The sequence below is a fragment of the Stenella coeruleoalba genome (assembly GCF_951394435.1).
Source record: "Stenella coeruleoalba genome assembly, chromosome: 10".
Lineage (NCBI taxonomy): Eukaryota > Metazoa > Chordata > Mammalia > Artiodactyla > Delphinidae > Stenella > Stenella coeruleoalba.
This window is the reverse complement of record NC_137156.1, coordinates 34608146-34633416: the sequence shown is the minus strand read 5'-3', so window position 1 is coordinate 34633416 and position 25271 is coordinate 34608146. Positions and strand designations below refer to the sequence as shown.

At 53.9% G+C, this 25271-nt stretch overlaps 1 protein-coding gene across 1 annotated transcript; it reads right to left on the bottom strand.

The window, feature by feature from the left end:
- Positions 1 to 10: 10 nt before the first annotated feature.
- Positions 11 to 8473, bottom strand: PGC (progastricsin; the record flags this gene model as incomplete). The annotated part of the gene is made up of 9 exons (XM_079934311.1): positions 8388 to 8473; positions 6322 to 6472; positions 5798 to 5915; positions 4717 to 4835; positions 3881 to 4080; positions 2488 to 2610; positions 1782 to 1929; positions 899 to 997; positions 11 to 163 (listed from the first exon to the last, which is right to left on the bottom strand). Exons 1-9 carry the CDS (start codon positions 8444 to 8446, stop codon positions 11 to 13), a joined length of 1170 nt encoding a protein of 389 aa, XP_079790437.1. The 5' UTR covers positions 8447 to 8473.
- Positions 8474 to 25271: the final 16798 nt, after the last annotated feature.

Genomic DNA, 25271 nt, shown 5'->3' with positions numbered 1-25271 from the left:
GGCGCTGAGTCTAGACGGCAGTGGCAAAGCCCACCCTGTTGTTGCCCAAGTCATAGACGGAGTAGTAGGACCTGAGGAAGACGTCCCCAAGGATCCACAGGGGCTGGCCATTCTGGGAGGGCACGTAGGTGGGCTCGACCCCCAGCATGCAAAAGCTGTCTTCGTACTGCACAACACAGAAGGGCAACACTCATTCATCCGCTCACACAGTGACGGGGCACTGCTCGGCCCAGAGCCCCAGGCCAGCAGCACAGATGCAGAAACAGGTGAGCCGAAGTTTCTGCCCTTGAGGGCTCACAGGCCAACTGAGCCTCCAGAGCCAGAGTCGGGCTGGTGGGGGATTCTGGCGTGGCCGAGGGCAGGCTGCAAAAGGCCTCCCTCTGCAGGGTCTCCTTGACTCCCTCCTGTTCCTGATTTGGAGCAGGTCAGCCTGGCGGTAAAGTCTTGGAACCAGACCAACTTGGGTTCAAAGCTTAGCTTCACCCTGACTAGCTCTGTGGCCTTGGGCCAGTTACTTAACTCTCTGAACCTCCAAGTTTTTGTTTGTAAAATAGAATCAGTATCTTGCTCATTGAATGTTGTGACGAGTAATCAGGGAAATGTAGACAAAGTGCTTCACTCAGGGGCTGACTCTCATAAGTGATCAACAAAGAGCCAGCGCCCCTCCCCTCTAATTAATAATAATCATTAATAATAGGTGGCACTCTGCTCTTTCATAGCCGCGTTCCAGAGACAGGGGTTTAGAATCAATGGATGGGGAAAAGAAATCAATGCTGCAAGGCATCAGGAAATGGCGCGAGGTAAGGAGACCCAGCGTTTCTGGCTACCCACCCCTTCCTCCCACCCCTCACCCCCATCCCCCATCCCCCACCCTCCCGATGCAGGGGCCAGGACTTACATTGAGGATGTAGGAAGCGGGTGACAGAGGGAACTGCACACCATTTATGATGAACGTGAGGGTGGGCAGGCTCTGGATGCTGTTACAGTCCACGAGAAACTGCAGAGAGGAACAGGGCCCGGGATGCCTCATCTCCCCCCTGAGAGGACCTGCCAACCCCATCGCCTCAGCCCCTCAGGACCCGGGCCTGAGCCCCAAGCCTGCTTTGGGACTGGAGGCTGCAACACCAATACTGCTCGTGTTACACATGAGGACTCACGTGCAGAGGGTGGGATCTGGGGGGACCTGAGCATCTTTCTCACCCCCAAACATGACTCTTGCTTGAATTTTCCCCATGAGAGAGATTAAATCTACACCCCTTTCTCTGCAAGTGTCCTTTTAAAACACGCAGGTCTGTAGAAAGCATGGCCCATCAGTCCACCAAAGTTAGTGGGAATGCATTAATTAGGCAAACCCTTTGGTGGGCTCAGGAGGGGGCACGGGGCAGAGAGCATGGCCCTGTGGAGGTGAGGGAGCTGTGGACTGAAGGGTTATCCCTTGTCACTCATGGGCTTGACAGCACAGTCTAGTTGTTTCCCTCTTACTGCAAAGCCCGGCAGGTGTGTAACCTGTTTCCGCTAAGGGGCTGAAGCTCAGAGGAAATTCTGCCTAGTAGTGACCTCCCCACACCCTTTTAGCACAAGCATCTGGCTCCCCTGGATCAGCCTTCGGGCCCCCAGCCAGCTCCCAGCCCCAGTCATCCTGGGGCCCCCACCTCCAGTGCCTGGGGGCGGCGAGAAGCACGGAGGCCAAGAATCAAGCTATTCCTGTGCTCCCAGGAAAAACCACAAATGCCCCTTGGCTGGCCTCCCCCAGGGAAGGGGCACACCTCCGCCACACGCACCTGTCCATACTCGTTCTCCTCGGCCCCTGTGGCCTGCAGAAGGGAGCTCACGAACTGCTGGGGCACAGTGAGCAGAGACGTGCCAGTGTCCACGACGGCCTGGCAGCCCTGGGAGCACCAGCCCGTGGCCTGGTCACCAATGAGGAACCTGAACGGTGAGGAGATGGGCGGCCTCAGCACCTCCCAGCTCAGGGCAGCTAGGGGATAGCTGCAACCACAGAATCAAGGTGCACCTCCAGAAGATAAGGGCCCTGCACAGGTCAATCCAGCCATCCTCCTGCCTCATACCAAAGTCTGTCAAAGGCCACCTAAATGGCCTTGGAATCTCTTTCTAAAGAGTTCCAAGGATGGTTCTAGAAACACTGAAGGCCAGGGTTACTGATTCATTGTAAGTACTTTGAGCAAAATAGTCCCTTCCCCTCACACACCCCAGTTTTCTAATGTCTAAGCCCCTAGGGTTGGACTACAGGGTCCAAAATGTCTGGGATTCCCAGTCCTGCCCCTTCCTATGTTGTCCCCACCCCACCCTCCTTCTCCAGGCCGACCTGGGCCTTGAAACCCCAGCTGAGGGCAGCTGTGGCTTTGCAGGCGCAGGTCTCTGGGGTCCTCTGTCCCCCCGCCACCCGGCAGTACCCGTGTGACATGAAGTGCCTCAGAGCCTGCTCTGAGGAAGTACCCACACCCCCAGGGCCCACCACAGACTCACTCCTCAATGCCAATCTGCCAGTACAGCTCCTGGGTGACGGGGGCCCAGTGGATCTGCCCCGTGTACAGGCTGCTGTCCACACCTCCGAAGATGACTGCTCCCCCATCCTGAGAGCCCTGCTGGCTGCAGGACGCAAAGCAAAAGTGAGTCAGGCAGTGGCTGTGGAAAAGGCAGGAAAACAGAGGTCCTGCCCTGGCTCCACACTGGGGCTCCCTGAGGAACGACTGTGTCTCCCCTCAGACGGGGGCTCCCTGAGGATGGGGCGGCGTCTCTCCTCAGACCGGGGCTCCCTGAGGAACGGTTGTGTCTCCACTCAGACCAGGGCTCCCCGAGGGCGGGGCCGCGTCTCCCCTCGGAATGGGGCTCCCTGAGGGAAGAGGCTGTGTCCAACCCCCCCCCCCCACCCCCGGATTGGAGCTCAGACTTCCCAGTGCCTCAGGCTCCCAGGTGCTCCACCAAGCGCTGCCTCTGGGGAAGCCTCTGGTCGTCTGGCCCCCCACCCTGCCACACACCACGTTCTCCATTCCCTTTCACTTTGTGCTGCTGGTGGAGCGTGTCCACGGGAGCCTGACCCGGGCCCAGCTTGTTATTTTTCTGCTGGGATCGGAGGGAGGTAGGGCCCAGGTGGAGGGGAGGGCAGGGCCTCCCCTGTTAGACAGAAGACGAACCTGAGTGTGGAACTGGGCAGAGCTCCTACGGGCTAAACTCAGAGTACTTGTAAACAGAGGCCAGCAACCGACATAACAGGATAATGTGGTTGAAAGATTCAGATGACTAAGCCCCAGAGAGTAGATATTGACTATCTCTAGAAGGTAGTTGTCTAATTCTGGAGAGGAAAGAAAGTCCACCCCAGGCGACGCCCCCACCCCCACCCCTCCTACTGCCTGGCACCGGGGCCCATCCACATAAATCACTGAGTTGGCTCGTGTTTGTGGTAAGAATAACAACTCGTTAGGAGTTCATGGTGGACCTAGACCAGAAGACTCCAGGACCTGGCTAGAACAATAGATCAAAGGAGATGAAGCAATAGATTTCTACACAAAAGAGGTGTCCAGGTAGAAAACATTTGGTCAGAAGGAAATGAGCTAACTGGGGCTCTGGGCAGGAGGTAAGCCCAAGAGGTATGGAGAAAGCAGTAGCAATGCTCAAAGAAGAGCTCAGCCGGAGGAAGGAGAGACACTGTCGTGGCCAAGAAATACAAAGAAGAGGCCGAGTGGGCAGGGACAGATGCAGGGGTTGGGGAGGGGAGGAGGAAGAGTCAGAAGCCCAGGAGGAAAGGCCCTGCCAGATATGCCTGCTGGGAGGCCTTCAAATCCCAAAGTGTTGACCCTCAGCCACCCAGGGCCACGGGGGCAATGGGCTGGGAGCTGGGGACCGCCAGGTGGTTCCTTACCTGCCGAGGTAGAAGCTAAAGACTGGGCTGGTGAGGGCGCCCTCCTGCAGCATGCCCTGCAGGGCGGTGCGGGCCCCGCCCATGGACAGGGCAGGGTAGGCCATGCCCATGATGCCATCGAACTTCGCATAGAGGAAATTGGTCCCCGGCTCTTTCTCACTCAGGCCGAACTCCTGGTTGGGGACCTTGATGCCCTGGACCTGGAGGGGAAAGAGAGGATGGGAGATGACAAGTGTATCTCCACCCACCTCCCCCAGGCTCCCCCTCCTCAGACCCCTCAAGGGTCTGTTCTTCATCCCTCCTTTGCTTCTGCTGCCTCTCTTCTTGTCAGGTTTGCAAAAGCCACTTTCTCTTCCAAGAAGCCATCCCCGACCGCTGCAGCATTCCCCACCCCAACCTTCTTCTTCCCGAGGCTTTAAGTTCCTTAAGGACCAGGTCACCCCAACCATTGTGGTGCCCTCGGTGCCTGGCACATGATGGCCCGCAGTGAGGGTTCAATGAGTGAATAGGTGAGCTTTTTTTTTTTTTTTTTTGCCTGCGCCTTGTGGCATGCGGAATCTTAGTTCCCCGACCAGGAATCAAACCCGTGCCCCCTACAGTGGAAGTGTAGAGTCTTAACCGCTGGACCACCAGGGAAGTCCCTGGGTGAGCCTTTATTGTACTGATTTTCTGGCCTGTACGGTAGAGCAGTAGGTGTTTCCCATATTTTTCAGGGCCTCCATCTAAGTCTCCCCATCAGACTGTGAGGACTTTGAGGTTAGAATCCAGCTCACAGCCCCGGACTACCTTCCCCACATCTGGGTGTGGGCACGGGGGCAGCCGGCAGTATCACTCACTGTCAGAGTGTCATAGCCGAAGAAGCCGGTGAGGCTGCCGCTGCCGTACTGCAGGGAGAAGGTCTGCCCATTGGTGGAGTAGGTGGAGGACAGGCTGGGGTTGAAGCGGGTGTGGCTGGCTGCAAGGGAAGGAAAATTCGGGAAGTCAGGCTGGCCCACTCTCAGGCCTGCCGGACTGCCCACCTGTCTCCCAGCCTGGACTCACATCCTGGGGACTCAGCACTCCTCCCACGCCCCACCCCCCACCGGCCACTGAGTCAGGGGGTGGCCAGATGACATTCCTGGCATTGGAAGACCCACAAGAACTGGCCAGCCTCGATTCCAAAGCCCCCTCTGACCTACAGAACCTTGAGATGCCCTAGGATGGTGACCTCCCTATGGGCAGGTTATATAGAATCTATTCATCTCCCTGACCCCCAGCAGATCTCCTGACACATGGCGAGTGCTGAGAAATTACTCATCGGATGAAGGAGTGAATGAACCTCCAGGGCATCTGTGCATTCCCTGACCCTCACCTCACCCCGAGCAGAAGCTGGCCACACCAGGATCCTGAGATAGCCTAGGATGGAGCCAATGAGGGACCTTCTGGACTAGAGGCGTCAAGACCCAAACCCCAAGGCTTTGGCAGGGACCAAGGCAGCCCTAGGAAGTGAATATCTCCTGTCTCCAAATACAACTACAGGGAGGGGACCACATCTATATCCTTCTCCCGTGTCCCTTGAGATACTCAGTAAGAACTTAGTAAACCATGGGGTGGAGTAGCATAGAAAGAGTGTTGTACAGTGGAGTGGGATGGAATGGCATTGCCCAGAGCAAACAGAATGGAGTGGAGTGGGCTGGGCTGGGCTGGAGTAGGTGAAGGGATATGTATTGGTGAGCAGGGAAAGCAGAGGGGCCACCCAGCTCCATGGCCAGCTTCTTCCCTCTGGCTTGGGCATGTGCCACATGACCCTGGACAGGTCCCTGGTCCTCTCCGGGACTGCAGCTCTCCCCAGCAATCTTTATGAAGTGTGGCCCTTCCCCAGAGGGTGTCAGTGCCCTGCCCTGCCAACCGCCCTCCCCTGCCCAACCTAGCACTCACTGCAGGCCTGGCTCTGGCAGTAGACAGAGGGCACCCACAGGTTGGAGGAGCCAGTATCAAAAAGGACCAGGAAGTTCTGTGGTGGAGTCCCGATGCTGATCTCACCAAAGTAGGCAGCCTGGGCGGGAGACGGGGGACATGGACGGGCTGTTAGCTCTGGCGGGATCCAGGGACCATCAGGCCCAGCCTCCTCCACGGACAGAGTGACAGAGTGACCAGCCCCACAGCCCGCACCAGAAGCAGGGGCCTGAGCCTGCCCTCCACGCTCGCCCAGAACCCACAGACCTTCGGTCCAAGCCCGCCCGGGGCAGCTGCAAAGGTCTCTGTGGACTCAGCTGCTAGGTCAGCAGGGGCCCCTGAGTGCTCTGCCCGCCAATGAAGTCTCTGGGCTGGCAGGTCTGAGAGATGGGGGCAGGCCCCGGGGGCCGGGTGGGAGGGTGCAGAGAGGAAGGGCGCAGCTCACAGCCCAGGCCTGGCCTTTGGCAGCAGGGAGATGGGGAGCCCCGGGGAGGGTCAGGACTCACGTCCATGTAGTCCATGGGCTCGGAGGCCACGCTGAAGTCACTGAAGTGGTACCTCTGGGCGGGGTCGTACTTGTGGGTCCTCAGGAAGTCCTCCAGTATCCCCTTCTCTTTCATGGTCTCACGGATGGACTTTAATTTCTTCACGGGGACTCTGCGGAAGGGCTGGGGTCAGGGCAGGACCTCCCTCTTTCCTACAGAGGCTCTAATATCCCAATCTCTCTCTCTCTCCATCTCTGTTTGCCTCAGGCTCCCTGCCGCTCTGTCCCCCGGTGTCTGCGGCTTGTACGTGTCTGTGTGTCTCCCTCTTTCTCCATCTCTGTCTCAATCTCTGGTTCTCTCTGGCTTTTTCTCCCTCTGCCTCTCATTTTCTTCCTCTCTCTTTCTCTTTCTTTCAAAACTCTTCTCAGGACTTGCTCTGAGATTCAGAAAACAACTGACTTCACCCATGCATGCCCCCACCCCATCTCATGGGTCCTCATCCCACCCTGGTCCTCCACTCTCAGATATCCCATAAACACTTTCCCAGGCAGGGGAGAGGAACTTCAGACATTACCCTTTGTAGGATTTGTACATTTTTGTTCTGTTTTTGTTTTTTTGGCTGTGCCGCGTGGCTTGCGGGATCTTAGTTCCCTGACCAGGGATTGAACCCGCGCCCTCAGCAGTGAAAGCGCGGAGTCCTTAACCACTGGACTGCCAGGGAATTCCCAATTTGTGCATTTTTAAAAAAGGTTTCAGAGGGACTTCCCTGGCATCCAGTGGTTAACACTCCGCACTTCCACTGCAGTGGGAGCGGGTTCAATCCCTGGTCAGGGAACTAAGATCCCACATGCTGCACAATGTGGCCAATAAAATAAAATAAAAGTTTCATAGATGGCAAAGTTCACCCCAAAGAAAGTCCTCTGGTACAGTGGCTGTCAGGCACCTGGTGCCGGTTGGCTGTGACAGAGCACAGGACCAGGGGAAGGGCACTAGACTGGGGACTCAGACGACAGGGTCCTAGTTCTGCCCCTGCAGCGACTTGTCTGGCCTGGATCAGTCACGCTCCTCTCAGGATGCCGGGACAGTGGGGAGGTTGGCCTGGTTGGTCCGGAGCCCAAATCAGCTCTGGAACTGTATGTACTGAATTATGGGTTTCTGCCCATGTCTTCGCAGACCTCCTTGCCGCCATTGCCTAGGGGTCTCTGCGGGTCCACCCAGGCCTTGTTCCAGGCTCCAGAATTCCTGCTGCTTTCACTTCTTTCCCCATCTCTTCCCCATTCCCCCAAGACCCTTCAGCGTCCAGAAATTCTCAGCTAAACCCATTCACCTGGAGCCATGAAGGCTGATGGCTGACTGCGCCCCATCACAGTTACAGAATTTGCATATTCAAAGAAGTTTCTGAGAGGAGCCATCTCTTCGCCAAAAAAATCACTCTTTAGTGGTAGAATAGCAAGCAGAGTGGCGGGCCGGGAGTCCTCCTGATGTCCTGTGAGCTGTGCCGCCTCGTTCCCTATCCCCTGACACCTCAGCGTGTAGAGATTACATGACGGGTGTTTCTGCTTAGATGGTTTTGGCATCTACCAAATCAATTGGGGGCCTTAAGGAAAATACTAGCAAACGTCTCCCTATCTAGAAATAATTGTACCGGCCGTTCAGCACCTGCTTGGGTGGTGGTCACCCTTATTCTCCCTGTTTCCTATCCATCTTTTCTCATCAGTGGGGGAAGAGATGGGGCTTCTCCCTTTGACTGGAAGTTCCCTGAAAGCAGAGGCCATATCTCCTCCCACCGCTGAGTCCTGTCCTACACCAATTCAGGGAGCCTTCCCTGTCCAGAAGTCCCAGAGCAGAGGCAGATCATACACAGAGCTTCCTTGTCCCTTCCAACATGTGAGGATAGCAAAAAGATGGGGGTCTATGAACTAGGAAGCAGATTCTCGCCAGACACCAAATCTACAGGCACCTTGATCTTGGACTTCCTAGCCTCTAGAACTTGGAGAAATAAATTTCTGTTGCTTATAAGCCATCCAGTCTATGGTAGTTCATTTAAAAATAAAAAGGCTGCCCCAGCAGCCAGGCCCCAGACTCACTTGATCACGGCCGCCTCCAAGGTCTGGAGGCAGACCAGAGCCACCACCATCCACTTCATGATGCCGATTCCCAGCTGGCCACAGTAGAGAAGCAGCTCAGAGCTGTGGCGTCAGTGGAGTGAAGACCTGAACACTCCTTCCTCCTTTATACCCCGAGGACCGAGCCCAGCCCCTGCCTCCCTGCCCTGCACCAGCATGACCTCAATCCCCATCATACCCTGGGCTCCACGTATCAGTTATTTCTGTGTGTTTTCCCTTGTGAGGGTGGCTGCAAAGGACTTTTCATCTTATTGACTTTTCAGTACAAGCAGTGGAGGCCAGGAGGTGCAAGCGATAAGAAATCAAAGTTGTCGTAAGATGGAGTGGCAAATATGACTTCTTGTGCAGGAACCAGAGGTGTGAGGTAAGCCTTTTAGGGGGAGGGCCAGAAGAGAGCAGAGTGAGGGCCGTAGGATCGATAGGCAGGTTTTTTATCCTCAGTACTTCCGACACTTGCAAACGAAACACTCTTTGCTGTGGACACTGTCCTCGGCATTGTAAGATGTTTAGCAGCACCCCTGGCCTCTACCCACTAGATGCCAGCAACAGTCCCCCAGTTGTGACAACCAACAGTGTCTGCAGGCATTGCCACATGTCCCTTTCGGGAGCAAACTTGTTGAGAATCGCTGGTCTATAGGTGATGCACTCAAAGATTCTGACTTAAGTCCTGGTTCCAGCACCCCCAACCCCTTGGGGGATGCAGTTAGGAGTGTCGGGGGTTGATGGGGTCAGTAGCTAGGAGGATGGTAATGATAATGGTAGTGGTGAGCGTGATGCAGACCGTGGTGATGTTGGCGGTATTGTTAGCACAGATGCAGATGGTGGGGCTGGGTTGCCAGTGGCTGAAGTCAGAGCTATTGGGGGCAGCTTTGGAGGTTTTCCTGGTCAAATGGGACATTTGGAGCAATTCTCATCATAGTTCAGCAAGCACTCAGGACACACCCACAGAGTAAGCCGCACTGGCTTCTGGTTGTGCCACTGGCACTGATCTGCAGCAACAGGAGGCCTGGGCAGGGGCATGGGAGGAGGGACATGCCAGCCCCTGCTTCTGTTCTTCGTTGTCTCTCTTCTTCTGTTGCATTGAGACTCCGCCCATGTCTTTTTTTTTTTGCCTCACGGTGCGGCATAAGGGATCTTAGTCCCCCGACCAGGGATCAAAACCATGCCCCCTGCATTGGGAGTACTGAATCTTAACCACTGGACCACCAGGGAAGTCCCTGCCCATGTCTTTTGTTCTCCTAAAATGCCTGTGTCCCCCATTACCCTCTTCCCCAGCTCTCGTCTGTCCTCATTCCTGCTCCCGAGCCTGATCTGCCATGTCCTCTGTCCCTCATCTCCGGGTCCTGCCTGCTTCCCAGCTACAAGCTTCTCATTGCCTGAGGTGACCTAGAGCTGGCCCAATGCCTGCCAACCTGGCACTGGAGAAGTCTCCATTCTGGGGTGAGTGGAAAAAGTCCCCACGCCAGTACCCTCTCTGCCACCTCACCCCTCACTCAGGGCTCCAAACAGATTTGTCAGGCTCTTGAGCCCCAGGCAGAAGGCCAAGACCAGGCCTGCCAAACACCGATATAATCCAGCCCGTGGGGACTTTCCACTCTGGCCACCTCCACCCACTGCCCGGCCAGAGCCCTGGAGTCTCCACTGGCCCTGGATGGAGGAGGGGAGGGAGGGCACTAGAGGTCCACCCGGGCCTGGCACAGAGAGGGAGGTACCTGCCTGGTTGTGTCTCAAGGCCAAATCAGCTCCCATTCCTCCCTGCAGTCTCCAGGGACACTGGAGTGGAAGGCAACGTAACGAGGGAGTGCTTTCCCTGGGGTAGGGGAATCCGCAGGTTTGGAAGATCAGGCAAAAGAAAGTCATAGGATCCTTGGAATCTTGCCACATCCTGTGAATACAGCAGAATCCATGGGGTCCCCTAAGTCTTGTGAGGCCAACAAGACTCCACAACATGGCCCTCCAGGGACCCTTTCCTTATCTGGTGGGACCCAAGGAGTCTGATGGCTGTGGGCTAACTGTCCCCAAACCCCAGTCACATCACATCCCTTCTGAATACCCCTGGCCTACTGCATCGAGCCAGGGTACCCTGCTAGGCAGCCAGGCCCTGGGGCTTTACTGCCCCACCTACCCAGCTTGACCTGACAGCTCAGTCAGTCCCCTCAGCGTCCCCATACGTCCTAAGTCCTTGTCTGCCCTGGCTGCCCCGCCACCACCCAGCCCCCCATTCCTGGAAAGCCCATTTCTCTTCCTTCTACATGTCCAAGTTCTGCCCATCCTTCAGGACCTCTCCTCCTAGAGCAGGGATGTACAGAGTCTGGGGACACTTTAGAAGTCATCCAGGGCTACCTCCCACCAAGGACAGGAGCCCCAGTAAGCCTGACCCACTGGCTGCCCACCAAGTTCATCTTCTACCCCTAAACACTGCACACCCAGCTGGTGCCCTCCCCTTAGTGCCGGATCACACACTGTCTAGGATTGGTCTCCAGTTGTCTTCTGGTGTACGTTTCCTCACTCTATAGACTAGAAACTCCTAGAAGGCAGAGACTGTGGCTTCCACCTCCCTGGGCTTGGCCCAGAGCTCAGGAAATCCTGAACACTAGATGGAGCCCATGGGATTGTTCTCAGTAGGTCTTGGCTGTATCTCCCACACCCCATTATCCCAGTGCTCTGATTTCCACCCCACACTCTAAAGGGATCGTGTCAAAATCCAGGGCCTGGCGTCCTCTCATAGTGATGGTTTCCCAGGAAAGAGGCATCATCTCATCACCCTCTGGTCTCCTCTCCCTCTAAGCACCACCTGTCTCAAAACTCATCAAAGGCTCCCTGTGGCTAATTAAATAAAATCCAAACTCATCACCCTGACCTTGAGGACACACTCAGGCTGGCCCCTTCCTACATTTCCACACTCATCTTCCACTACTAACCTACACATGCTCTGTGCTCCAGCCATAGCAATCTCCTTGCTTTCTCCCAGGAGACCTGTTTTTTTCCAACCACCGTGCCTTTATCCATGCTGTGGTCTCCATCTGCAATACCCTTCCCAACATCTCCGCCTGCAAAATCTCCTCATCCTTCAAGACCCAGTACAAAGGCCATAAAGCCTTCCCTACTGTGCTCACCTACTCTCAAACTCGTTCCTATTGTGGAGGACTTTGCTTTTCCTCCCCTTATGGTATTTATTTCATACTGTCTTTTATCCCAGTGACTTGCCCCAAATCCTATCACTTGTAACTAAAAGAAAAGGTCTTTTCCCTCACCTGGCTCCTTAAACAGCTCATTCACCTTTCAGAGTGACTACAAAAGTGACACTGGTTCCTGGGAGCGTCTCGAGAAGAGATGGCAGCTACTAGCATGCACACTGCCACTGCTAATCCTCCACCCATGGCAGACATCGCTAATCAAACAGATCACTCTCTTTCATGGTGCTGAGACATGGCCTCAGGATCCTTCCCAATCTAGTGTTCATATACCCATTCTCAATTTTGAAATGACAATCCCTGAGTCCCTTAATGGAGGATTTTTTTTTTAAATTATGGATACTAAATTTCATTTAAATTCTGTATATATACTACTTTTTCAAAATGACATGAAACTACAATTATTTGCACCATTCTAAATTGCAAAATTATATTCTAGCTCCTAATGTACACACTGAGATTTTAACGTAGCTGTAATCAGTGTGTAAATACTACTTCTGTTCTGTTCTTGTTACTGAAGATTACTATATACACACATCCATGAATTGAGATAGGCCACATTCTTATCACTCTTGGTGGCTATACAGTGCTCTATTATCTTGGTAGTAACATTACTTAGCCCTATTCATTTGGGTTGATTTGAATTTCTCATTTCTATCGATAGTAATTGGGCACAAAATAAACATCAACCAAACGAAGAGAGTAGTGAGCTCCTTGTCATCAGAATCATTCAAACAGAGGCTAAAGGAGCACATTTTGAGGAATCCTGGAAGTGGGGTCTCTTGCAGTGGGTGTGAGATTGGACTAGGGATCTGAGTGTCACTGTGTATTCTAACCCTGAATTAAGTTTGCAGAGCTAAGAGACCTCACCTCAGATCCCAGGACAGGTACTTTACAAACCTTAAGTCTTCGGCAGCTGTCTACATGAATTTTAGTTACGACTTCGGCTATTATCTTGGTTTTTTAGTTTTTTCCTTAAATGTTGTGTGTTTTATACTTACACCATTATATTGGTTTAATCAAACTTATTGGGGGCAAACTGGAATGGAAGATTTTTTTTTCAAGTTCAAGGATTTGTGCTTTTTTTTTCTTTTTCTTTTCTTTTCTTTTTTTTTTATAAGCAGAGGGCCCAGTGTAAGCTGGATTCGTCTGACTTGGACCTCCACCTCTGGCTCATCCTCCGACCCCCTAGTTTAAAGCTGCCATGTAAGGCCCTGCAGTTGGGGTCCTCCGCAGCGCTCTTTTTCTTTTGATATAATTTTTGAATTACAGAAAAGTTACATAGTACAGAGAGTGCCTGTACACCTTTCATCCAGAATTCCCTAATGTTAACATCTTACATCATAACCATAGTACAATGATCAAACCCAGGAAATTAACCCTGATCTGATACTATTAACCAATTTATAAACCTTATTTGAATTTCACCAGTTTTCCCACTAATGTCCTTTTTCTGATTCAGGATCCAATCTAGGTCCCCACATCACATTAATTTTCATGTCTTAGTCTTCTCCAATCTGTGACAGCTCCTTGGGTTTTTTTTTTTTTTTTTTTTTTTTTTTTTTTTTGTCTTTTAGGACCTCGCTACTTCTAAAAAGTGCTGAGCAGTTATTTTGTAGAATGTCCCTCAGTTTAGGTTATTCTGATGTTTTCTAATGATGAGATTGATGGCATGCATTTTGGAGCAGAAACCACAGAGATGATATATCCTCAGTGCATGATATCAGGAGGTATCTGACTAGGGATGGGTCTCATTGCTGGTTATTTAACCTTAATTACTTGGTTAAGGTGAGGTCTACCATGTTTCTCTACTGTACAGGAATTATCTTTCCCTTGATAATTAATAAGTATCTTCTGGGGAGACACTTTGAGACTACGCCAGTCTCCTGTTTTTCATCATTCTTCCGCCCACCAATTTTAACATCTATTATTGGTCCTTGCTTGCAACAGTCATTATGGTGGTGCTTTTCTATGTCCATCATCCCTTCTACATTTATTAATTAGAACTCTGCTGTAAGGAAGAGCTAGGTTCAAGGTTTTGAAATGGACTCTTCCTCCCCTACCAAAATATCCCATCATCGACGTTGTGCCAAGCAGGGTACTTTACATTTGTTTAATCAGGCAACCTCACAGCAACCCCACTAGGTAGGTTACCTTATCCCCATTCAATAGTGGAGTCCATTTTATCTGTCTGTATCTCAAACAGCTGGAAATCGATCCCTGTGTGTATAAATGGATAGACAGGCTGATTGTTTTTTCTCTGGTCTATTGATTGATGAACCCTTGCTTAAAGACAGCAGCTTGCTTGTCTGCCTTAGGTGGAAAGGGGGATGCATTGGATAGATGGTGAGTCATAGATTGCAACCCAGCTGCAGGAAGAGGAAGGATGGGGCAGAGCCTCGGGGGTCAACTGAAATCTGGGATCCAAACATTATCAGGACCTTTGCTTCTCATTCCTGCTTCACTTTTCTCTCTCTCTCTCTCTCTCTCTCTCTCTCTCTCTCTCCTCTCTCACTCACTGTAGGCTGCCTTTCTCCACATAACTGGCCACCAGCACCCGAGTTTTACATTTCCAGAGGAAGCATGAAACCAAAATTCCCAAGAAAGCTCTCTGATTCGCCCATCTTGGGTCAAATGCCCACTCTTGGACCAACCAACTGTGGCCAGCAGGCAGAGCCCTGTAAGAATTTGACGTCTCCCTCAGGAAGCCTTCTGAAGTGTTTAGACAGGAGAAGTCCCCAAAATAAGTAAGGGGATGTTTCTGCTCAAACAATCAGAGATGTCCATGCAGATTTATTGCTGATGACCTATGGACCCTACTTCAAACTCTTCATTCACCTCTCTTTGTATATATTTAAGAATGTGATGCTGATGTGTGATATGGAATTGACTTTAGGAGACCAATCTCCACCACTTGTTGACCATTTGACCCCGATAACTCACTTACCCTTTCGACCCTGAGTTTCCCTGACTGTAAAACAGGGATAATCATCTGTCCCTCAGGGTTGCTAGAATAATCCAATAAAACCATGGTTATAAAAGTGCTAGCACAGAGCAAGCCCTCAATAGCTATCAGCTGAGTCAGAATCTTTTTCTTTAAAGTGGGCAGGGGGCTGGGGACAGGGGCTGAAGAGGAAAAGGGACCTCTGGTTAGCGCCGATGATGTTCTGCTTCTTGACCTGTGTTCCAGTCACGTGGGTCTGTGAGAAGTCAGTACGGGATACTCATGATACATGCACCTTTCGGTATGTATGTGTATTAAACATCAATTAAAAGTCTTACGTTAAAACAATTTTTTTTTAATTTATTTTACGCTGTGTTGGGTCTTTGTTGCTGCATGCAGGCTTTCTCTAGTTGCGGTGAGCAGAGGCTACTCTTCGTTGCGGTGCGTGGGCTTCTCATTGCGATGGCTTCTGTTGTTGCGGACCACCGGCTCTAGGCGCACGGGCTTCAGTAGTTGTGGTGCGTGGGCTCAGTAGTTGTGGCTCGCGGGCTCCAGAGCGCAGGCTCAGTAGTTGTGGCGCATGGGCTTAGTTGCTCTGCGGCATGTGGGATCTTCCCGGACCAGGGATCGAACCTGTGTCCCCTGCATTGGCAGGCAGATTCTTAACCACTGCGCCACCAGGGAAGTCCCTAAAGTCACATTTTAAAAAGAAGGAAGGTAATTCCCTGGTGTCCAGTGGTTAGGACTCTTGCGCTTTCACTGCCAAGGGTTTGGGTTCTATCCCTGGTTGGGGAACCAAGATCCCGCAAGCCTCACAGAGCAGCCAGAAAGAAAGAAAAAAAAAAAAAAAAAAGAGGAGGAAGAGAAGGAAAAGGAGCAAGGAGACAGAACACCTGTCCTCAGAGACACCCCCCACCAAAGATGAAGTGGGGAGGCAGCCCCAGCTCAGGGAGTCCCGGGCTGATGTGGGCAGTGCACCTTCACCTGGGCTAAAATTGTCCACAAGAGTAGAAAAGCAGAGATGATTTCAGGTGCAACAAGGATGAACATGTCTTTTCCACATAGCTGTGTATTTATTATCATATATTTTAACACAGATACAGATCGGACACATCACACCCATGATTTCACGGACTAGGGGTGTTTGTGACATCCTCCTAACGGAGGAATGTCAGGAAGCAGCAGAATTACAGCCTGAAATCCTTGTCACTGAGGAGTTAGTCTTCTAGGCTGGCCACTGCGGGGAGGGGCAGAGCCTCAGTTACCCGAGGACCCCAGGGCCCCCAGCCCTAGAGTCCAGGTGTTAGATTTCTCCTCTCCCTCCACCTCCCCGGCCCTGGGCCCCATGGCTAGGGATAGTCTCCTAGATGTGAAATCCAGCCAGGAACTCCCAGCCTGTCCCCCCAGCAGGGCACTGCCCAGAGGTGGCCCTCTCCATTTGACAGGTAGGACAGCTGTGAGCACAGGGTCAGCCGTCCTGCCAAAGCGGGGGCTCCGTGTCTGTGGCTCTGTCCACACTGCCGGCTCAACGTCCTCCCAAACTACTGTCCCACATCTCCAGAAATGGCACCTTGCACAAGCCAGGGAGCTGGCAGGGAAACCTGACCAGGCCTCTGCCCCACCCCCATGCCAGCAGGTTCTAACCGGGGGCCACACTCAGTGCAGAGATCATGAGGGTGGTATTTGAATGACTAGATCTGGGATCCACTGACCTGTATTGAGTGGGCATGAAAGTCGAACTAATCTCACCCCCCTATTTAACTCCCCAGCCACCCACCTTGTTCCCCAAAGCCAGAGCCTACAGCTGCTTTATTTGGGGTCTCCCAGCTCTCAGCCCTGAGGAGCAGAGTTTGGCTAGAGCGAGTGAAAATAGGGGCTCTCCAACTTCCGTGAGACCCAGAGGGTGTGCCTCTGACCAGGAAGATAAGGCAGAGCCGGTCTATACAGCAGCAGCCAGGCCCACCTTGTCGTTGCCCACGTCAGAGATGGAGTAGCAGACCCTCAGGAAGACGTTTTCAGGGAGCCATGGGGGCTGGCTGCACTCTGAAAGTAGGAACGTGGGCTGAAACCCCATGAGGCCGTTGCTGCAATGACCCGGAGGAAAAGAAGTGAAGCGGTCAGTAGGCAAGTCTCATGGGTTAAGGAAAGAACCTGAGCTCTGAAATCAGAGAAGCCTGGGGTCAAATCCCAGCCCACCTCTGCCTGGCTTTGTGACATTGGGCAAGTCACTTAACCTCTCTGAGCTTCAGTTTCTCATCAGTTGAGGGAGGGAGATAATATGACCCATTGCTGTGTTCTGCATGATGAATACAAGTTAGGCTGGTGAAGAGAGTGAGAAAAGAACATTTCTGGCAGGCAAAATAGCACCTGCAAAGCGCCTGAGGTAGGAAAGAGGAAGTGATGGGGCCAGTGAGGCTGGAGTATAGCAGTGAGAGGGGTCCCCTGAAGGAGGCAGAGGCCCAACCACCAGAGCTGAGGCTTTCAGGCTTTTTTTAAAACCACAACCCCCAGTTAGAAATATATTTTACATCATAACCTTATATACACATACATACAATGTATAATGAAAACAAAAGCTTCACCCCCCCATAAAAATTCTAGTCCATAGTACATGGGATGCACTCAATTTTCCTATTCTATTTGTTTCTAAAGTGCTGGTTCCAATCAACTGAACTGATTTCTAATGCGCTGTGAGCTGCGATTCGAAAAACACTGATGTCTATGGCATCGAGCACATGTGTGCGCACACACAGTCTTCCACTCTCAGCTGTCATCTGTCACATAAACAATTAATCACAAGTGTTCAGAGAGCAGGGTGGTGTCTCCTCCCTCCTTTGTGTCCCCCGAAGAGGAGGTCCAGAGGATGCTCCACGTATATTGGTTAGTTAGGAGCAGGGTGGAAGGCTGGGAGAGAAGCAGGGCCTGGCCCACCACGTTTGGAGGTTTGAGTAATCTAAAGAGGGCCCCGTGACCACCATCCTTGGACAAATGGAATGGGGACCACCCACACGTGGTAAGGGCCAAGCTTCGGCTTTAAGAAGGGGCTGATCACTACCTGTTGGGGTGACAGCGGTACCCACTTCCAGATTATCAGGAGGATTTGAAGAGCAAATACACACAGAGCCTCGGCTCAGCATCTGAACCAGGAAGAGCCACCAGCACTTACAGGGTGCTCAGCGTGTGCCTGGCCCTCTTCTAATCACTCTAATTCTACCAGTCTGTTTAATCTCACCAGGACCTTACTCATAAGGTAAACACTGTATTGTCCCTATTTTACAGATGAGGAAATGGAGGCTCAGAGAAGCTTCGTGACTTGCCCAAGGTCACAAGGCTCAGAAGTGGCAGAACAAGGATCCCAATGCAGACAGGCTGGACCTCAACCACTCCACATATGGCATCTCAGAAAGTTCTGGATAAATGGTGGTTCCTGGTATTACGCTTGTGGAAGAAGTTGGTAAGATGATCCTTAAGGTCTTATGCAAATCTGACATCCCAAGAGCTCTACGGGCTCCCCGCCTCCATGCCCAGGTATGAAGGAGAAGCGGGAGAGAGATGGGGAGAGTCGTAGAGATGAGGTGCTGATGGCCCAGCAGAGAAAATGGATGCCACTGATGGTGAAGGGACTGGTGAGTGGGCTCTGGCCACTGCTGTAGTTGGTGACAAACTGGAGAAATGATAAAGGATGCAGAGACAGGTGGTCAGAATCTGCTCCCCCAGGGCTCCGGGGACAGAGGTGGCTGGTCTCACAGCCCGGAAATCCACCCAAATCCTTCCTCCCTGGTCCCTCAACCTCCCAACCTTCCTCTCCCCCACAACTGCAGACATGTCCCCGCCCTAGATAATGCCTCAGTGAAGGCACCAAGATGGAGTCCAAGCAGAAGGGCAGAAATACGAGCAAGGGCTGTTGCTAGGGGAGCCTTTGAGGGAGAGGGGGCAGGGAGGGGGCAGGGCAGGGAGATCCCGCTGCCCCTGGCATGAAGCAGCTGGCAGGGAAATGACATGCACACCCTCAGGGAATTTGGAAGGAGCGCCTCAGGCGAGTGTCCTTTGACTTCCCCTTGACAGCGGGTTGGGGTGCCTCCCTCTCCTCAGCTGTTCCCTGGGACCCCAGTGAGCTGTGTCAGCTGACCACAGATCTGCTCAGGGACAATGATGAGGGAGTTGCCTGTTTCCATGACGACCAGGCAGCCCTGGGAGCACCAGTCAGTGAGCCAGTGCCCTACAGATAACCTGTAGGAATCATTAGAGGTCAGAGGTCACGTCATCCCTCCCCCAGCCTCCATGCAGGTTCTCCCTTAAAGCAGTCCTTGGGTCTGCCCTGTGCTGGGAGAAGCCCTACATTTTTCCCAAAGGAAGCCCCCCAGGCCTCCTCCCTTAGTGGGGGGTTAGGATTTGAATCTCCCCACCCGTGGAAGATGATCTGCCAGTAACTTGGGCGACCACAGGCCTCCAATAGACCTCACCTGTATACAGCTGGCTCTTCTCACCACCAAAGGTGACTTCTCCCATGGTGATGTCATCTTGTCAGCTGCAGACCAGAGACATAGACTGTGGAGGAGGCAGCTGTGGGGTGACTGGACCCCCATTTCTGGAGCCTACTGTCTGAGTCAGCCCTCTTGTACCTCCACAGCCCCTGGCTCAGGGTGAGGCTTCCGGCCAGGTCTCCATAAGCCCCTGTCCAGTACCATCTGCAGAGAGAAGAAGAATCTCCCAGGCGGCGGGGGTCCTCTCGCCTGGTAAGAGAGAAGCTGACCACGGGCTGTAGACTCAGGCTCCGTTTGAAAAAGCCATCCATGCCTGTGGTAACCCCACTGCAGAGATGGAAGAGGAGGCCAGGCCCTTTATCCCATCAAAGTGGATGCTTTCAAAGGTGGTGTCCGGCTCCGTCTGGCTTAGGCCAAACCCCTGGTTGGTGCTGGCCAAGCCCTGGATCTGCCCCGCCACAGGAGGAGAATGCCCCTGGGGGTGGCCCTCAGGAGGCCAGGGCCCTGCAGCTTCCCTCAGCAGGAAGGAGGCTCTGCCCCTAGGACTCTGTGAGAATGCGAGTCCTGTGTGGCACAGAAGCGGTGGCCTCGGCGAGGAGTGTGTCCATGGAGGGCTCATGGAGCCGGAAGTGTGTGTACTTGAGCGTCAGGAACAGGCATGGAGGTCAGGACCCCGCTCCTTCCCTCTCTCTGCACTTCCACAGCACCCCATCTGGTCCCTGCAGTGACCTGAACCCCACCTTTTGGCTCCAACAGCTCCCTGCGGGCCTGACTTGGACTCTTATGCATGACTGCCCAATTTTCTTGACTCTTTAAGTATATCCCCCCGGACTGGGGCTCCCCGAGGGCGGGGCCGCGTCTCCGCTCAGACCGGGTCTCCCTGAGGGTGGGGCCGTGTCTCCCCTCAGACGGGGGCTCCCTGAGGGAAGGGGGCAGGCGGGGGCCCCATGGGGGCTGGGACAGGGTCTGTACTGAGTTGTTGGGGGGCATGGAGACTGGCGAGCCTTCCAGGGAAAGTCTGCAAGGTGGCCCTTGGAGCCAGCGAGCTGGGTGGGGCTCGGGAACCCCTTGCTGGGTGATGCCCTTGTATAAGGAGGCCCTGAGGGCCCCAAGTGTCCTCGTTTGGGATGCCTGAGCGAGGGCAAGGGGCCACCAGGCCTCGCTACGTGTCACAGGTCATCACCGAGCATTCCCTGTGCCCAGTCTATCCATGAGCAGACCCGCTCAGCAAAGTGCCGTTCAAACCGAGGGTCTCATCCCATTAGCTGATGGTGAAGTCAATCTGGTAGATCCTGAAGAGGGCTCTTTTTTATCTTTACTTTTTTAATAAATTTATTTATTTTATTTATTTATTTTTGGCTGTGTTGGGTCTTCGTTGCTACATGCAGGCTTCCTCTAGTTGCGGCGAGCGGGGGCTACTCTTCGTAGCGGTGTGCAGGCTTCTCATTGCGGTGGCTTCTCTTGTTGTGGAGCATGGGCTCTAGGTGTGCGGGCTTCAGTAGTTGTGGCACGTGGGCTCAGTATTTGTGGCTCGAGGGCTCTAGAGCGCAGGCTCAGTAGTTGTGGTGCACGGGCTTAGTTGCTCCGTGGCATGTGGGATCTTCCTGGACCAGGGCTCGAACCCGTGTCCCCTGCATTGGCAGGTGGATACTTAACCACTGCGCCACCAGGGAAGCTCAAGGGCTCTGTTTTAAATGCCACTGACTGGAATAGAATAAATCAGAGTGCCATTCAGACAACATGGCTATGCAGTGCTTGTGTGTGTGTGTGTGTGTCTGTATCTGTCTGTGTGTGTGTGTCTGTGTGTATGCATGTGTGTCCTGGCTCATGATGCAAGATGCTGAAAGGGTCCCACGCTCACACTGTCTGGGATGTACACATACAAACACACATACCTATGCAGGGACGCACGTGCCCGTCTCCCTACTCGCATCCAGGCCCGGGCTGCGCACGAGCTCCAGCTCCCCCAGAGGCAGCTGTGTGTGTCTCCGCGTGTGCCCAGACACACCTTCCTCTAAGCTGGGCAACAAGGAAACTCTCCCATGATCCTCCTCCACCCTGTCCCTTGTCCTCCCCTTCCTTTCCCCCCCTTCCCCCTCTTCCTCCATGTGGTCCTCCCTTCTCCTCTTTTTCCCTCCTCCTACTTGCCTCCCTCCTTCTCCATGCCCTCCTCCCTGCTTCCCCTCCCAACTGGCCATGTCCCTTCTAAGCCCTTGCTGAGAGGTAAGCCCAGGACCTCCTCTCAGTGCAGCGTCTGGACCAGGGGAAGCCCCCTCCATGCGACTGCATCTCCTAAGGCGGAAATGAGGACAAGGGGTCTGGCTTTAGCGTAAGACAGTCAACCTCAGGCCAGACCTGACTACCCTGTTCATGGGGTCACCCCATGGATCTGCACCGCCTCCCTCAATTTCTCCCCCAGAGAGAGTGGCTCACTTGACAGGAGGGGCTGGAAACTTCCAGAGACTCCCTGCTGTTCTTGACCAGTCTCCCCTTTAAGTCCCCAGACCTGTCCAAAGGGGCCAGCAACCCGTGCTCCTGTGCCCCATGTCCTCCTGAGATCTTGCGGGGGCGAGGTGAGGGCAGCGGGGTGCTGGCAGTCCATGGGGAGTGGTTATTTGGATGGAGCTGGCCTTGGCCACAAACCAGGTCTCCGTGGGTGGGGAGTGCTGGGGTTTGGGGATTGGGTAGCAGGAAGGGGAGTCCTGTGTCCCAGATTGAGGCATATCAAAGGCCAGAGAATCTAATCAGCAGGGCCTGGATAAGGAGCAGGAACTGAGTCTGTTCCAAAAGTCCCAAACCAAACACTGATAATGGATCCAGGAAGCGCCGTCACCTCTCCCATCCCACGGCCCCTAAGTGGGCCTCAGACAGACACGGTTATGGTCCCAGGACTGTGGAGCCAGAGCTGGCTCCAGCCCAGATCCCAGCCCATCTAGTTTGGGTTTTGGAGAGGTGGGCCCGCGAGTGGCAGCGTGGAGCCTGCCTGGCCTTTCCCTCTGTTCAGGGCTCCTTGTGTGGGACACCTGGGGCAAGGAGGGGGCCAGGAATTCAGGACAGGGAGCTGGGGACAGGCAACCTCGGGCAGGTACCGGCAGCCACCCCAACTCTCCCCCACATCCTGGCATCTGGAGGGCTTGGCTCCGCATGGCCACTGTACAGGGAAAGCCAAAACCTCAGGGGCTCCTCACGCACCCAGCAGGGATGGAGGAGAGGAAGGATCCAGAGGCCTGGACACTCCCCAAAGCCACCCCTATTGCATTCCTGGCTGAACATCCCCTTTTCCAGGTTCTGAGCGTGTTTGGAAGGGGTCTGGCTGACCGTGGCCCAGCTTCCTGCCAAGTCCAGGCATACTCCCTGCACCCGGCCCAGATTGTAGGAAGCTGCGACCATGATCCAGAGACTCCAGGAGGATTTCTGAGGGTCTCACCTTTGTCCCTTTGTAGGATAAGGTGTCACCGCTGCTCAGTGCTGGCCCCGGCCTCTAGTGGCTTGTCCTCCGGGCTCTGTCTGCCTACATGGGCCACCCTCTGTGTGCTGAGATCCCCCAGGCCTGCTCTGGACAGTAGAGCCCCCTCCCACCTGCATCGCTGCAGCCTCACCTCCCAAAGTCCTGGGGACGGGATGGGGGTTCAGCATCCAGCTCTCCCCTGGTCGCAGGTCTGGCAGAGAAAAGACACAGAATCAGAGGTGCGGGAGCAGCAAGGTGGGCCTCTGCAAGGCCTGGCCTGACCCCGGGGGTGCGCACAGTGCAGCCCTCAGCTCTGAGTCACGGTGTCTGAGGACCCAACTTCTTAGCCTCTGGCCCCAGTGATGGGTCACTGTATCAAGGGGCGTTCTCGCAGGCCTCCCACTGAAATCTGTCCCTCCTCCCCCCCCACATTCCTTTTCCATTCAGTAAAAGGCATCCCTCCCTGTAGGGCCTGGATAAGGAGCAGGTCCCAAACCTCAGAGACCTCCTTTCCCACACCTCGCCCCCTATCATTTCCCTTGTCCCATTGGGTCTACCTCAAAATATATCCCAAATCTGTCCTCTTCTCTCCTTTCCCACTGCCACCAATGGGCTCCCAGCCACTGTCATTTCTCCCCTAGATTACAGCAGTAGCCTCCTTTCAGGTCTCCCCGCTTTGGCCCTTTCTACACGCCTCCCCTTCCCCCACCTCCACACCGCAGCCAGAGCCATCCTATTAGACCTCAAGTCAGTCTCTGCTCCCAACCCTCCAATAGCTAATCCAGTCACCTGCCCTGGCCCATAGAACCCTGCGTGTCCTAGATCCTCCCCCTGATCCTTCCCCCTCCATCACCCCTCTCCAGGTGCACAGGCTTCCTTGGACCCTGTCACTTTTCCTGAGCCCCACAGGGCCTTCGTACTTGCTGTTCCCTTTGTCTGGATCTTCCTTCCCTTAGCTGTTCACCCAGCCTTCTTCAGGCCTCTGCCCCACTGTCACCTCCCCAGCGAGGTCTTCTCTGACATGTGGCCCATTCCTTCCACTCAATCACATTGTCCCTTCTGCGGTTTCTTCAAAGTTATGTCTTTGTTAATCGTCTCACCCTTAGTAGAATGTAAGTTCATGAGGGCAGGGCCTTATTTGTCCTTATGGCTGCCGTGTCCCCACCCACCTCCATGCCTGGCATATAACAGGCACTCAATAACTATCTGTTGAGTGAGTGGACAGGTGAATGCCCACACCTGGTCTGGTCGGAGCCCCACAGCTGCCCCCTCCAATCACATGTGGACACACGGCCTGTTGTTCCAAAGCCCGTCAAGTGCAGTCACCTCCGCCTCCTCCTTCCCTCACCATCTAGCTCCCGCCCCAGCCGCTCCTCTCCTCCCAGCCCCACGCCCCCAGCTTAATTGCTGGGGCCCACACTTCCAATTCCTTCCCCAAATCCTCCCCATCCTTCATGGTCCCCTTTTGGCCAGCTTCCCCACATCACTGGCTGTTGCTATGACAACCATAGCAGAGCAAAACTTGGGCTCTGTGTCAAGCGCCCACTGAGCGCTTTACGTGTATTTTCTTATCTACCACACAACAACATTGGGAGATGGGTGTTATTAGTTTCCCTTAATAAATGAGCAAGCAGGTTCAGAGAGGTTGAGTGATCTGTCTGAGGTCACACAGATTTCAAATGGCAGAGGCATGTGGTCTGTAATCCTGTCTTGTGTGAGCCTCGCTTCTCCAACTAGACAGTGAGATCTGGGGAGGTGGGGCTTTGTCAGGACTCAGCGCCCATGATCCAGATTTTGAAACTTGGACCCACTATGTCTAACGATGGCTTGGGAAATCAAGGCCACTATACTTGCGTGACCATGCATGGGGTACCCCACCCCAACCCTGATATAGCAATACATTGATAGATTCCCCAGGCCTTTTCATCCCAAGAGGAAAGGAGCTCAAAAGGAAAGATCTTGGCCAGCACCAGCCCATCTGGGCCAGAGAGGCAAGGTGCCTCAAAGAACACCTGGAAACTTCCCCACCCCCACTCAGCCTGATGCCCGCTACCCCTCCTTCCATGGCCGCTCCCATCTCCCCGCAAGCCCTCCTCAGACACAGCTGCCCTGCTCTCCCCAGCCCAGGCAGCACACAGTCAAGATTAGAGGTTTCATGGCTTTTACATTCCTCTTCCCCAGAGCCAGAGTCCCCAGTCCCCCATCTCCTCACCCCCAAGTCTTGTCCCAGCCACACTCTTTCTGGGATCTTCTCACCCAGAGGGGAACCGTGCCAGGCTAAAGGAGGGGCAGGTGGAGGGAGGCGACGGGACCCCCAAGGGGCCAGCCCTCCCCAGCTAAAAGAGCTGACCAGAAGGAGAAAAGACAGCTGAGGAAAGACCCCCGTTAATTAGCAGGCACCAGGTGGGGTTAAGGTGCTTCCTCCCCGCCCCACGCACTGCTCATTAGCTCGGTCATTATATTAATACTCCCTTGAGAATGAGCATAATGACAGAGCACAGCTGGAGCACGAGTGATACTCCCACCCGCCTGACTTCCCCAGCCCCAGTCCACAGGCAGCCACAGGGTCCCTGAGGCAGGAATGTCCATCCCCAGAGAGGCCAAGAGAGGGGTCCACCTGGTGAGCAAGGTAAGTGGTAGCAAGGCTCCCTATCAACCACTAGCAGGCAGAGTGAAGCTTCCAGAAGAGCTAGGCTGAGAACCCCACATGGCGCAGTGAGTCCTTGTGACCCACCAACCACAGAGAACTCCCTCCCAGCCCCATTTCTGTCTTCC